The sequence below is a fragment of the Argentina silus genome (genome assembly GCF_951799395.1).
Source record: "Argentina silus genome assembly, chromosome: 18".
In the NCBI taxonomy this organism is placed as follows: domain Eukaryota; kingdom Metazoa; phylum Chordata; class Actinopteri; order Argentiniformes; family Argentinidae; genus Argentina; species Argentina silus.
The window spans coordinates 14,124,159-14,138,080 of record NC_139672.1 but is presented as its reverse complement, the minus strand read 5'-3'; the positions used below and the strand labels follow the sequence as shown (position 1 = coordinate 14,138,080).

Genomic DNA, 13,922 nt, shown 5'->3' with positions numbered 1-13,922 from the left:
ACCATGCCGCTATCATCCCCTGCATAATGGCTGCATTTCATCCAGAAAGAAGAAAAAGTAAAACCCTCTCTCTCTCTCTCTCTCTCCCTCCCGACCTGGGTTCATTACGTACATCAAATACTTTCAAACACATCAAATTCTTGAGGCGTGCTTGATTTAGTTTGCCTGACTCAATGGAAGCAATGGAATTGCTTGGAATTGTCTCAAGTGTACATTGCAAGTTAAATCAAGCACACCTAGAATACTTTAAAGTGCTTGACTTTATGTGTTTGACCCAGGCCTGCTCTCTAAATCCTAGTTCACACTACTGAGCCGCACCGAGCCGAGCCGAGCCGAGCTGAGCTGTACCGGGCTGTACCGGGCCGGCCTGGTTATCCATCCACCACCACAGTTGCTGAAACAGTGCTGGACTGAACAATGTGAAAGGAAAATATCCAAGTCAGCACAGTATGGTTTGGGTCGGCCCTGTAGTGTGTGAAGAGCCTAACATTGGTAGGAAATGAGCGCTTAGTGGTCCAGTCAGTGGGTCCCTGAGCGACCGAGCCCCCCCTGGCCTTGCCAACAGCACCTTGGTAACCCTTGATCAGTCAAGAGTCTACTCTAAGCCCAAGCCCCCCTGACATCCACAGACATCCAGAGAGACAGCTAGGCACACAAAGACAAGCTGACACTTTCTCAAGTCAGAGGAAGAAAAACTCACATCACACAACTAAGGACATTCAACAAGTTGGAGACTTAGGAGACTTTTTGTTTTGATAGAACAGGGAAGTGTGGTTCAGGAAAAAGGCTGTAATTCCAGTGTACTGTTTTGTATATGATTTGTCTGATTTGTATACTGTATAACTTGTCTGTCTCAATGGGTCTGCCCTATGAAAGCTTGGCCAGTACATTAAGCTTGTTCTTAGAGAAAAAGACTAAAAAGACTTTAAAGACTAAAGTTGACCAATAAACTGAATATTCAGTCACTTTTGGGTGCATCAAGGCCCCCTTAAAAACAATTTAAAAGGCACAATCTGAGATGTGTTCAATTATAATGACACTCACATTTCAGTTGTATTTAGCTGTTCTCGCATTGCAGGTCACTCATTAGATATTTTGGCTGAGAAATGAATCAGGCATCTTTTACATTTTTTATGAAGAGCAAGTATTGTCTCATGTGGTATTAAGTCACTTAAAACCACATGATGTGCTCTGAAATGTGAGTTTTACTGCAATTTTGATGGCAATTTACTGGATATGCATTGATCAGGCAAATAACCAACGTAACTAGGCACTTAAATATACAGTAGCAGTCAAAAGTTTGGACACACCTTCTCATTCAATGGTTTTTCTTTATTTTTTTAAATTATTTTCTACATTGTAGATTAATATTGAAGACATCCAAACTATGAAGGAACACATATAGAATTATGTAGTAAACAAAAAAGTGTTAAACAAACCAGAATATGTTTTATATTTTAGATTCTTCAAAGTAGCCACCTTTTGCTTTGATGACAGCTTTGCACTCTTGGCGAGGTGTGTCCAAACTTTTGACTGGTACTGTACTTATATTTTACTCGTGTGTCCCAATGCACATGTTGCTAATAACATACAGAGAGAGTTCTCTCTCAATGCAAGTTACTTACTAATTACAACCATAAAATGGGTCACGATTTAGCATACTGGATGAAAGTACTGGGTCCCACATACTGTGAAAACACAATAGAATTATGCAAAACAGTACATCCAAAACTTCCCAGACTTGAAATGTGTTTGCAATTCATAAATCAATATAGGTCAATCCATCCAATTCCATATACTCCCCATACTTCAGACCAGAACACATAATGAGGTTCAACATGACACAACTGTGCACACAAGCGGCAGAAACAACTATTGATCCAGTTCATTATGTCTTGGCTCGGAAGACGCCATCTTTTAATATGGTTGCCTTCTTCCAGTCTCAAGACTGTGAATACAAACAAACAGTCGTAGAAACAGTAGAAATCAACTTAAACTTCATTATCTAAAGATTGTAATCTACCCTGAATAACGGAATAACAACAATCAGCCCTTACGGATGTAGGTGGAAATCTAGATGTATTTCCTACACTTGACTAACACGGTGTTGATGTTCAATGGAAACATAATTAACTTAATCTTTTACTTATCGTCAACTTGCAAATTCACTTTGTTGTAAATGTAGACTTCCATACACAGTACAGTAGTATCCATGTGACAAATGAAAAGGCAGCATTGCAAAGAAAAAATGACAGACAGGAGGGATGTAAATATGGAACCTAATTTAGAATTTTACCTGTGTAATAACAGGGTAATTACTCTAATGGCAACATTATACGAATACTTGCTTGTTGATTAGAGTCGGAAGGGATAAAGGCGCTCTGCCTAGTTCACTTGTGTAACAACAACAAAATAACTGAACTACAATATGAATTACAATGCATTTACGAAATGTCCACGTCCCCCTTGACGATCATTTATTTTCTTGAGCGTTAATTCAGGTTTTTTTAGGATATAAACATTTAGGCCTACAGCAACCTTTTTAGTGGGACAGCATTGAGCTTGAAGTTGAAAACGAAAAGGCACGCCTAAATTCCCTCATAATCAAATTCCGTAGATTTGACAACATTAAGTCCACCACTTAAATTCAAAATAAGACACTTTATTTGAAATTATTCAAGTTCATTGGTACAAAATGCTTCTTGTAAACCTGCGTTTGTAACATATTAAGGCTGATCCCATCCTCTTCAACAGAGACGTGTGTAAAACTAAAGTTCTTCATTCTGGATTTTGGCTCCTTTACAATATCCTGGAAATGAAGACAGTTAAAAACATCAGTATCGTAAAGTTATAATACCTAATGAACATTATTTAATCAATATTTACAGACACACAATAGACTAGCCCGACATGGCACATCATTCACAACAGTGCTTGTGTTTCTCACAGAATACAATAGGCAGGCTGTACGGGAGTTACGGTTGGTTGAGTTGCAGGTTTGTTTCGTTTGAGAAACTCAAAGTTAGCAATATCATCACCCCTTGACTAAATACACAATATGTTAGAAACGTCCCATCATATTCTCAGAAATAGTACTTGTTCACTATTACGCTGTTAACAAAAAAACAAAAAAAAACAGCACTGTATGTTCCAGAGGGTTCATCCTACTGGGTTGGGACAAAATGGCGGCTCACAGAATTACATAAGGGTGTGAAAATCGAAACACCAAAAATCGGGTTGTTAATAAAGAAGGTTGGGGTATCTAATTTTCCTTTTAACTGTTGGAGGACATATGATTAACAGGCATGATTATCTTTCTATTCCCTGGTTGGGGTACACAGTATTCATCAAATATTTTGGGGGGAGCACAAGTTTAAATTTCAGCAACATTGAAATGTTAGGCCTACCAAGTTAAATATTCTTAGGGAATCAGTATTCTTTTTATGAATCAAGGCTCCTAAACACGACAAGACATCCTATTGGTAATTGATAGGTGGATTACGATTAAGTTAGATACGTCATTATACGATATCTAGCAACAGTGACAATTCATTAATAAAAACATAAATTGTACAGTATTCGTCCAATATATCTATTACTAGGCTTTCTTGTGAAGCACGGTTTGAGTGAGGATGGATGTGCACAAACATGCATGAAGGGTGAACCAGGAGCGCTGTTGAGAGAAAAGCCGTGACGCCATGTCTGAATCCGTACCTGATATTTCATTGCATAACTTGTCGACCACATGGTCTGCCTCTTTGGCAAAGAGCGAGATGATATCATCCTCTAACTCCTCCACTACACTTTCACACTGCGGGACAAGGAGGAGAAGGGAGAGAAGGGCTGGTTAACGCTTCACTAACAGACAGCTAAACCAGATCCATGATGAGGGGCTCACAAGCATGTCGTTTCACACAATGGTGGGCACGCCCGAGTGGCCCGCCAAGCCGGCTGCCATGTTTTCCTCCCCTCGCCATGCCGTTCGGCCATCTTGGAACACTCAAGGAAGCATTACCAAATCACAACACCAGTTCCATGACATGGCGATTCCATATTCACATTACTCAACTGTAAAGCATTCTTGGTGCATTGTGAGAGATTAGTAACAACTTAAAGCAATGCTCATGCATATGTATATTTGAATTATCAATCGATAAACGAAGATGATAAAGCATATTCGCGTGATAAAACACGTTCATGTGATATTGGGTATGCCCTTTCTATGTAATTACAATTTAAAACATTGTTGGCACATCTCCTCAATGCAACATTGCAATTTGTTAGACTGAATTAACTGCAAACCTGTTTTAAATAATAATACATATAACGCTTTTGCATAGCTTTATATATTAAAGACCAATTGCTAACCATATTTAAATAAAAAAAGATCTTACACATATTTAATTATAACTAGCAGAGAAAATAACTTTAAGTTCTAAGTTAATTTTTCCATGATTGGCACCAATGCTTAGATTCTAGGAGAGGAAAAGCTGTTACCATTGACGACTGAAGATTTAAAATTGAGCCATATTCATTCAAAACAGTCAAAGTTTGTTTCACCTTGTCTTACAACATACATCACGTGTTGTCATTATTGGAATAAAATACTAAATATAGTATGTATGTATGTATAAAAAACTGTGCTCCAGTTGAATACACAATATTTGTTTTCCATTTAGAAAAAAACTTTTTGGCACTGGGAAAATGTGCAGAAACGTAGCAAGTCACTTGTGCTGGGCAATAGACCAACCTGGATGATTGTGTATTTGTACCTGTGCAGTGTAGTATACTGTGCCACCACCTGCTCTTAAAAGTATTAACCTTCTGTTTGCACAGTATGTCTGTTGTATTGGTATTGATGTAATCCCCTGTTTTTAAAGTAAGATTGATGCAACACAAATTTCTGTTTCGACTGGCAATAAAGTATCCCATCAAATCACTTATCTACCTCAAAAGTACTTCAAAAACTATTTGAAGCTCTTACGAATGAAAGCTTGAACCTCATAACATGTACAGTATGACTAAAATACATGAATAACTTAGTAAATTAATAAATAATTGTCACACTTACTGCAAATTGCAAGGATTTGGAACTCTCTGGGCCTTCAAACTGGAAATTGTTGAAATCAGAAAAATCCATCTGGCCTCTGGGAGCAAACCTCTTGTACTGTTTTTCCTTGGTGTCTGGGTCCACATGGAGAGCATAGTCACTCATGCTGTTGCAAACCCCCTCCAAAAGCTCATTTAGGTGGCTCTCCGACCGAGCAAGAGGTACCTGGTGAAGTCAAAAAATAAATAATCCAAATAATAAATAAATAAAAATAATTAGGCTTAAAAAAAAACCCACACTTTTTCATCTCAGTTTGTTGTGTCGTAGGAATGGTCAGTTCTGTGACACTGCTTGGTCCTCGGGTCACGCTGGTTGACCCCTAGCTTCCGTTCCCATCACATTGACACATCCTCTACGCTGGAACTATGACATTTAACCTGTACTCCTTAACGGTTGTAGAAGTATAGACCCCTAGTATAGACCCTTCCCCTTGGCAACAGGACAAAACACACTGCGCTGTCTAGCCAGGTCAAGGTGCACTCTGCCCCCACCCCACCAGCCTCCCCCAGAAGGAGAGAGGGGAAAGGGTGACGGGGGTGAGCAGGGGGTGATGACGGGGGGCAGGGGGGAGTGAAAGGGGCTGGTGGGGGGGTGGGGAGGTGAGGGTGGTTTAGGGGCAGAGGGGGCAGGTTTAGGAGGGGTGGGGAGAGTTAAGGAGCAGGGAGGGGTGATGGGGTGGTGTGTGTGTGTGTGTGTGGGGGGGGGGGGGGCAGGGGGTGGCAAGGGGGGGCCTAAACAGCAGCCAAGTGCAGGGTAAACAGTTGAGGCTCATCCTCGGGTCCCTTTTGGCGGTTCATCTCCTCCACCCTCCAGTGATCAAAGAAGGAAGCTTTCCTTGTCAACCCGGTCAAAGAGGTGCCGGGGTGAAGGCAAAGGGACGAAGGGAGAGAAGAGGAGGGGGGGCATATTGCAGATGAACTGGATTTTGTGCAATGTAGATATATCCTGACCCTATTGTCCCCTTTCAGACTCAGTATGGACCCTTCCGGCTCCACTGATTACATTATAGAAGCATTCTCCCCCTCCTCTCTCCTCTGTGTTTTTTTTTTTTTTTTTTTATCTGACTCTTGGTGACACAAAGAAGCTTCCGTGGCTCACTGCCATCTGTTCAGCAGAGAGACAGAAAGGTCCTGGGGACCGGCATGAACTCTGCCATACATTTCTGCCTTTTCACTCTCAGGCCAGGAAGAGGGCCGGGCGTGCTGTAAAGGTAAGGAATGGATAGTGAGGATATCAATAAAACAAATGGTTGGGCCACGACCGACCGACCGACCGTCCGTCCATCAATGGTTTGGTTTGACCATTGCAAGAACACAAACGGTTGTGGTTTGACCTCAACATCAACATTGAACTACTAACAAGTCACTGGCGACTGTGACACATTCAACAATAAATGTTTACATTTTTACAGATTACAATGAAACAAATCAATGGTGTATTTCCCCAATACATACAATGCGATATTGACTGACATGATTCAAATTCAGCCTTTATAAATGCAAAATGAAACTGGTCCCCCCCCCCCCCCCAAAAAAAGTCCACTGCACTGAAAAACGTCCCAACCTCAGCCGACCAAACGAAATCCTTATCATGCAATCCTGAAAATGGCTCGGAATTAAATTCCTTCCTCACCAGTCTACGGGGCTGTGAAAGGGGCCTGTCAATCACGTCCGGGCTGAAGAATGAGGAGGGGGACTGGGCAGGCCCTGCCAGAGAAAGGCCTTCTCAGGGATGCTATCCTCCCATTCAATTCCCATTGGAGAAGCCTAGCCATTAATGCAACACCGGGGAGAGCGCCTTTCAATTTTATTGTGTGGCTGATATGGGCCAATGAAAACACATAAATTAATAATAATACACCTAATAATGGCGACATTAGGATGATGCTTCATTTCGCTGCAAGGTCTTCAGGAAGGGAAATGTGTGTATTAACACATACAAGACAGCCGTACGTTGTTACAGTGTGTCCCTTCATTGTGACTAAACACGAATTACATCGAAGAATGCTGCTTTTGTTTTTTAAGCTTATACTAATCAGAAACAATAAAAGCACATTCACTGAGAAGGAATCAAGTCTTGTCTTATTACAAAAATGCAAGGCTTCCTTATGGACAATTAGCGTCAACTAAGTTCAATGTCTTTGACATAAGTTTATATTGTTGCAGATTTAACTTTGTGGCGCCAACCATGCCTTTCAGAGAGTCCCAGTGGGGAGGGCAAAGAGCAAAGACTTAAAACCTGCAAATCTGCCCAATGATGTCTCCTAAGCCTGGACACCCCTCCCTGCCTGAATCAGACAGACAGCTGCAGAAACAGCCAAGGGTGGGGTTATTGTTGTTGTTAATGATCAAAACTATTGATTGTTCAGTGCAACAGGTATACTTCAATAAGACAGTTGGTGGTTGGTAATGGCTTGCTAAACATTTGCTAAACATTTGGAGCAAAGGTTAATACCATCAAATACGTAATTCAATACTTTCGACTTCTCTTACTAACCGTAATCCTATAATTCCATGATAATAGTGGAAAGTTGTTTGTAAACAATTAACAGGCTTCATGAGCAGAACATCCCATCTGGTTTCTGCACAGACATTGCCTTACTCAAAGTCACCAAGGAATTACAGACACTGCCCTAAATTGGTATATATCCTATCTCTCAAATAGGCACTTTTCTGTTGGTTTTGGCAACTCTGTTTCCTCCCTGAAAGTAAATATGTGTGGAACGCCTCAGGGTTCTATTTTAGGCCACATTTTGCTCTCTGTATATATGCTCCCACTTGGTCATATTATTTGCAAACATAATATTTATTTTCATTGCTATGCAGATGACATCCAGCTTTACAGTATTTGCCTAAAAAAATCCAGTGATTCAAACAGCTTAGCCAGTCTTGCAGACATTAAATGTTGGATGTCTCAAAATGTTCTCCAACTAAAGGAAAACAAATCTCTCATCTTCAGCTCGTGTACAATGCATCTGGGAGGCTTTTAGCCAGAAGTAAGAGGAGTGATCACATCACACCAATTTTAGCCTAGTTACACCGGCTTCCAGTAGATTTTAGAATTGATTTTACGATTCTATTGATTATAAAGCCAGACATGGTTTAGCCCCAGTATACATTGCAGAGCCTCTACCACCATATGAACAGAAATGCAGCCTTAGATCTTCAGGCAAGGCTCTACTGACTGTTCCAAAGTCTAGACTGAAAACTAAAGGTGACCAGGCTTTTGCCATTTGGGCCCCTAGACATTGGAATGGCCTGCCTGAAGACATACAAGCTGGAAAACTCTGTCTTCTTTTAAATATATCTTAAATAACCTCTCTCTACAAACTTGCATTTAGTTGTTGATAATTTACCTAGATGTTTAAGTATTATAGTGTAATGTTGTCTATTGTTTGAAATATGATTTGATTTGTCTGTTCAATGACATGCCTGACTCTCAATGATATGCATTATATGAATGTTGTTTTCTTTCTGTTGTCATTTTACTGATGTATTTCTAAGATCTCTTCTCTACTTTAGTAGCACTTGGTAACATTTTTTTTAGAAAAGCGCTACACAAATAAAGATATAATAATAATTATCATTGTATTCGTTGTCTCTAGTAGCAACAGCAGTGGTATTGCAGAGGCCCCCCAACACAGCTTGGGGGCAAACCAAATGGAATATGAGCAAGACTCACTGGGGTATAGGAACTGTAATTAGCATTTATTTCCAAATGAGCCCACTTTTAATAATGAGAGCGTCTGAATATGACAAACAGTACACAGCTGATCCATAGTGTCCCTTTGTTACAATCGGGGATTTGGGGCAGGAGGTAAAGACAAGGAGAGAGGGAACAAAAAACACAAAGGTCTAGAAAATAAATCAAAGTGTTTTGTAATATCACAATTGTTTAAATCTAAGCCTATATGTGTGCGAGCCAATCAATTATATTAATTCAGCGGAAATACAATAATCCTTATTACTTGAAAGTTAACCTGCAATGTCCGGGCAGGGGGGGAGAGAGAGAGAGAGAGAGAGAGGGAGGGAGAGAGAGAGAGAGACTAGTTAAATAAACAGCACGTTATTAGGTATCAATTACGATCAGAAGAGGATTAACCTATGGGATCAATAGGGGAGTCTGACCACCTCATGAAGGTCCCTGGACACCAGGGGTAGAGGTTAGGACCCTACTGGATATGACCTTTTACACCACTACAATGTCTGCTCAGGGAACAACAGTGGTTTGGATTCCTCCCCTAGAAGATTACTGAGGTGGAAGTTGGTGAGACTTTGGATGCGAAGGAGGGCTTTTACAATCTCTTATCTAACTATTAAGATCTGTCAAACTATTCGTCGGTCTGTGTGGAAATTTGCAGTTCTGACACATCTGCTCCATCCTACGTTTCAGTGTAAGGACCACCATGGCATAAAGAATAGACAGAAACAGCTATCTGAGTAGGAATCTATTTCATTTTCGTTTTTTCTAACTACAGTATATGAATCATTCATAAATCCAATCTCTATAAATTCTTAATTCTGAAACATTATTTCTGAAAGTTTAATCAATAGCTGAGCGTGGGCCTACAGTCATATTACATTATTCCATGTTTGTATTTCGTGTTTTAGCAACAAGCCTTCGCTAATTTACCTTTTTATCCTTCATGCTCCCGTCTGGGTTGAGTCTGAAGCCTCCCACATCGATGGTCTTCTTCGGATCAATCTGGCTGATTGAATAATTAAGCTCATCAACAATCGCCTTGCATGCTAAAAGAATCAGAGATATAATGTGCCGGGGCATTTTTCAGACAATAAAAGATGAGTTAAAATGCATGAGCAACAACACTGTAATAGTATGCCCAGGTTTCATAAAAATGCTCTCTCTCCCTCAAATATCAAGCAAATATCTAGCTGGATTGCAGAGAAAGTGTGAACTACCGTAAAAGAGAATAAATACTTAAATGTAATCCACTTCTATTTATTCATAAAGGTCCAATACAGACAAACAGAGTAACTTATATCAACCCAAAGTAAAAAAAATTCCACGACTGGCGAGTTAGAGAGCCTCCAACCACAGTTCCATTCAAAATGGACGCTTTTGATCAGATAAGGAACAACTGCACAAAGAATTGTTGGTATTTCAAGACCGAATTCGGAGTGTATGCTTGGAGGGCTGCTGCGGGGCTAACAGAACTCTTATCACGTTATTAATGACAGGATGTTATGCTGGTGGTGTTCAGTGCTGACAGCGTATCAGTGGCTTGGCAAGTGTAACACAGGAATAACGATCGTCTCCACTTTTAGTAAGACTTCAGTCCTGGTGTCGCTGTTCTGCTCAGTGTTAAAGAAAATGGCTGAGCAAGACAGTGCCATTCCCATTTTTTTTTTTTTCATCCGATATCCTAGAATTAAACAATTATTAAAGAAAAATCGCTGCTTCTTTGAATGTTAAAACGTAGAAAGAAAGCGTGCAAGAGTTAACGGTCAGTTTGATTGAGTCCACACAAGTTTTCATCTTATCACAATCCTTTGTCAACCGACACTGCACTAGGTCTACTGTACATGCTCAACAGCCCATAGGCCTGTCTATCTACCAGGTAGAACCGGACAAAGCTTCCAGATAAAACACTGGAACTTACCAGAACAATAAAGCACCTTGTCTTTCCTCCCCTCAGTTGTTCTGATGAAGACAGATATTGCCACCAGAGCAATTTGAATAATCCACGGTGCCATATCCCTGTCCTGAGGGAGAGAGATAGGTTTAAAGCAGAGAAGCAGAGCCAATTCATTATTCCCAATCCAAAAAAAGTCTGAACCCAGTCAGCGCCCCCCACAGCCTGGCAAGAGTCATACTCTGAAATCAGGTTTCAGAGAGGCAATTACTGGAAATGTTGCCTTCTACAATGCAAAAATAGGGGAAACTAATTTTCACACACACAAGTTATACTGACGTATGTATACATATAATGTGAGGCTTGAAAAAACGTTGTCACAGTTGCTCCTTATCTGTCATGGGGTTTATTGACCTGTTTAAACATGGAGTCATGGGTAACTGGGCCGCAAGTCCTCCCGTCACAAATGTAGACCAACCTAGGACATTATCCTGAGAGCAATTTGACAACAGACAGCTTGTAGAAAATGTATCATTACGCCGCCTCGTGGCTGGAACACATGATTAAGAGTTCACAAAATAGTCCCAGAAACAACTCCTTGGGGAGTGTAACCCAAGCTAACATATATTTTGTAGGTGGGGCCTGTTAAGTTCTTACTGTAATAACTATGTAATAACACGGTAACAAACACACCTGAGGTAACAGGTTGATCTAGACATGGATGTTGAAATAACAGCAGTGTAATATTCTAGTTATATACTAGCATAATCCCAAACTATTGGTGTCAGACATCTGTACTTAGGGATTATATTACACTAAGATATTGGTGTCAGGAGATAGATATCCACACACACACACGCGCGCGCGCACACAGAATGAATTGGAGTGAATGAGTGAATGTCTCTTTCATCATCCAACACAAAGTGCTGTTGTCTTAACTTAAGATGCAACATAATGTTGAGCTGTCAAGTGAGTAACCTTAGCCAGATGACAATTGAATCGGGTCATCCAGTGGTCACAGGTAACCTAGGCTACAGGTAGTAAAGGTAAAGGTCATTATTGTAAACCTTATTCAAGTTAAACTTGTTTTGTATGCTTGTGTTATACATAACTTCGCCCACAACCACGGCGTGCGCCTCCTTGGCTGTCTTTTTGACTCAACATTTTTGGTTGGCAACGCGCAAAGATGTGAACTGAAGCCTTCAACTTTCATTCCGACAGGCCATAGCAGCAATGGTATCAACTAACGGAATTTATGATGCAAACGATGCCACTGCTACAAGCAAAACTGAAGACAAAAGGCCATCTCCCCATTCTCAATTTGAGAAATTGTGGCGCATCAGAGCTTATGTGAAGTTGCGTAATTGAAGCCAAAAGCTTTTTCATACACGCAGGCCAAAACACTGTGAGGACACTGTTCCATACATATAGCATAGACTATACCTGCTATACAAATTAAATAGCCTACCGCAATTAGTTATTGCATTGCAGTTCTGGGCTAAAAGTGGCTTACCTGTGTTATTACAGTACAGCGTTCGAAGCAGGTGTGTGACAATGAAGACAATGAGGAAAAACTTTTCAGTGTGGAACAGCCGTGAAATCGTACTCGAGGGACACCGTAGTCTGTAGCGAATGCTGATTTCCAAAAAAACAAATGGCTTATCAGTCGTTCGCTTCCAGCCTTTAATATTCACCTGCTTTCAATTTCACATCATATCTACCTTACTGTCACCGGACGGTCGTCTACTTACGTGCTGGTCTCTGGCGTCGCCACGTTCAGCAAGGACGCGAATCCTCAGGCTAGAGTGACAGCTGGGCGAGCCAATGATTATGTACACTCAGCACAGATAACCAATGAAATGCTACCAGAGCATATCGAAGTTACAACATAATCGACCGTTGTCGATGGACTACAGTTTGGTGCTAAAATATAAAATAAAAAATAATTCTATATTCTATCTATCTATAACGACCTACCAACTCAAACCTGCTTCCCTACTTAGTTACAAATACAGTACCAAATTAAGTTTATAAAACACAAAGCCATAGTGTTATGTAGTACATTTAAATAAGGCACAATGATTACAAATCTGAATGGCTCATCAAGGGCCCACAGTTTGTGTCAGTGAAGACACAAACATACTAAAGACTTGAAATATAGAAATCAGTTATTTGATTAGGCTACCTGAGTTGGTGTAATGCTTTGAAAAGGTTTACTAATATATAATATGTAGATATTTCTGTCTAGTTTCAAAGGTGGGGGAGTCAGGTAGGCCAACTGTAACAGGTAATGATCAATGTTGTAATTCCACTTTTTTTTTTTTTTTTTTTAAATCATGGAAGGAGTTGCCCATTACCATTGGTATCATTCTGTTCTTGAAGGCTGGTAGGATTACCCTTTAACCCCAGCCCATTCTGTTTATAAATGAACAATTAGTCATGTTAGCTTAGCTTAATAGCTGTCCGCTGCTTAGGGAGATTTCATTGCTTGTGTTGGTTTAGACATAATTGATTTTGCTTTAATGGGCACAGTGATGAGACCGTACTGTTGACATTAATAACTGTTTTCACTGATAAATTGCTTTTGTCAGGCATGGAAACTGTTGAAGAGTATGTAAAAAAAAAACATTATCTAATAATACTTATATATCGATGTAACAATGTCACAAAACAAAACATCTATGAGGTCTGATATAAAAGACCCCTATCCGATACTCCCTGAAACATTGGTGGGATGTTGATGGTGACATGTATTTGAAAGCAATGGCATCCCATCTGTACTGTAAATAGGTGATAATTGCTCCAACAAACAGGCTTGAATTGCCAAAGGACCGATGAGTCTTGAGCAACAATACCATACTAACAGTCTGGTTCGGTCTTCAGTACCTCAAGGTAGTCAAGCGACACAAGCAAGCTACCTGTGGTACAGAGTGTCTGTTTCCCACACTGCCTACAGCCAGTGACAGGTGGTCCCTTCACAGGGGAATTTGACCTGGTTTTCTCCCTACTAACTGATACCCATAGATCTGTGTGTGTTTGTGGGAAGGAAGATCAAGACTTCCTACATTATTGCTCTAGTTAAACAGTATACTGACTGTATATATTTGGTTGGTAATGGAAAGGTTTTGCTTTTTTTTTTTTCGAGGAAAATCACAAGACACACTATGGTCTAGATCTTGAATTTCAGTTTGGACTGTATGTTTTTAAAATCAAACTACT

General features: G+C 40.3%; 1 protein-coding gene across 1 annotated transcript; it reads right to left on the bottom strand.

The window, feature by feature from the left end:
* Nucleotides 1-1,468: 1,468 nt before the first annotated feature.
* On the bottom strand, nucleotides 1,469-12,429 carry cnpy1 (canopy FGF signaling regulator 1). Its single transcript, XM_083689912.1, has 6 exons — nucleotides 12,217-12,429; nucleotides 10,731-10,833; nucleotides 9,743-9,858; nucleotides 5,072-5,275; nucleotides 3,715-3,811; nucleotides 1,469-2,809 (listed from the first exon to the last, which is right to left on the bottom strand). The coding sequence occupies exons 2-6, from the start codon at nucleotides 10,822-10,824 to the stop codon at nucleotides 2,769-2,771; spliced, it is 552 nt and encodes a 183-aa protein (XP_083546038.1). The 5' UTR covers nucleotides 10,825-10,833; nucleotides 12,217-12,429; the 3' UTR covers nucleotides 1,469-2,768.
* Nucleotides 12,430-13,922: the final 1,493 nt, after the last annotated feature.

Coding starts and splice junctions, on each gene's coding strand:
- cnpy1 (XM_083689912.1), bottom strand. CDS start 10,824: ATGGCACCGTGGATTATTCAAATTGCTCTGGTGGCAATATCTGTCTTC. Junction 3,812..5,071: donor CCAAATCCTTGCAATTTGCA/GTAAGTGTGACA, acceptor CTTGTCCCGCAG/TGTGAAAGTGTAGTGGAGGA. Junction 2,810..3,714: donor GTTATGCAATGAAATATCAG/GTACGGATTCAG, acceptor CTTCATTTCCAG/GATATTGTAAAGGAGCCAAA.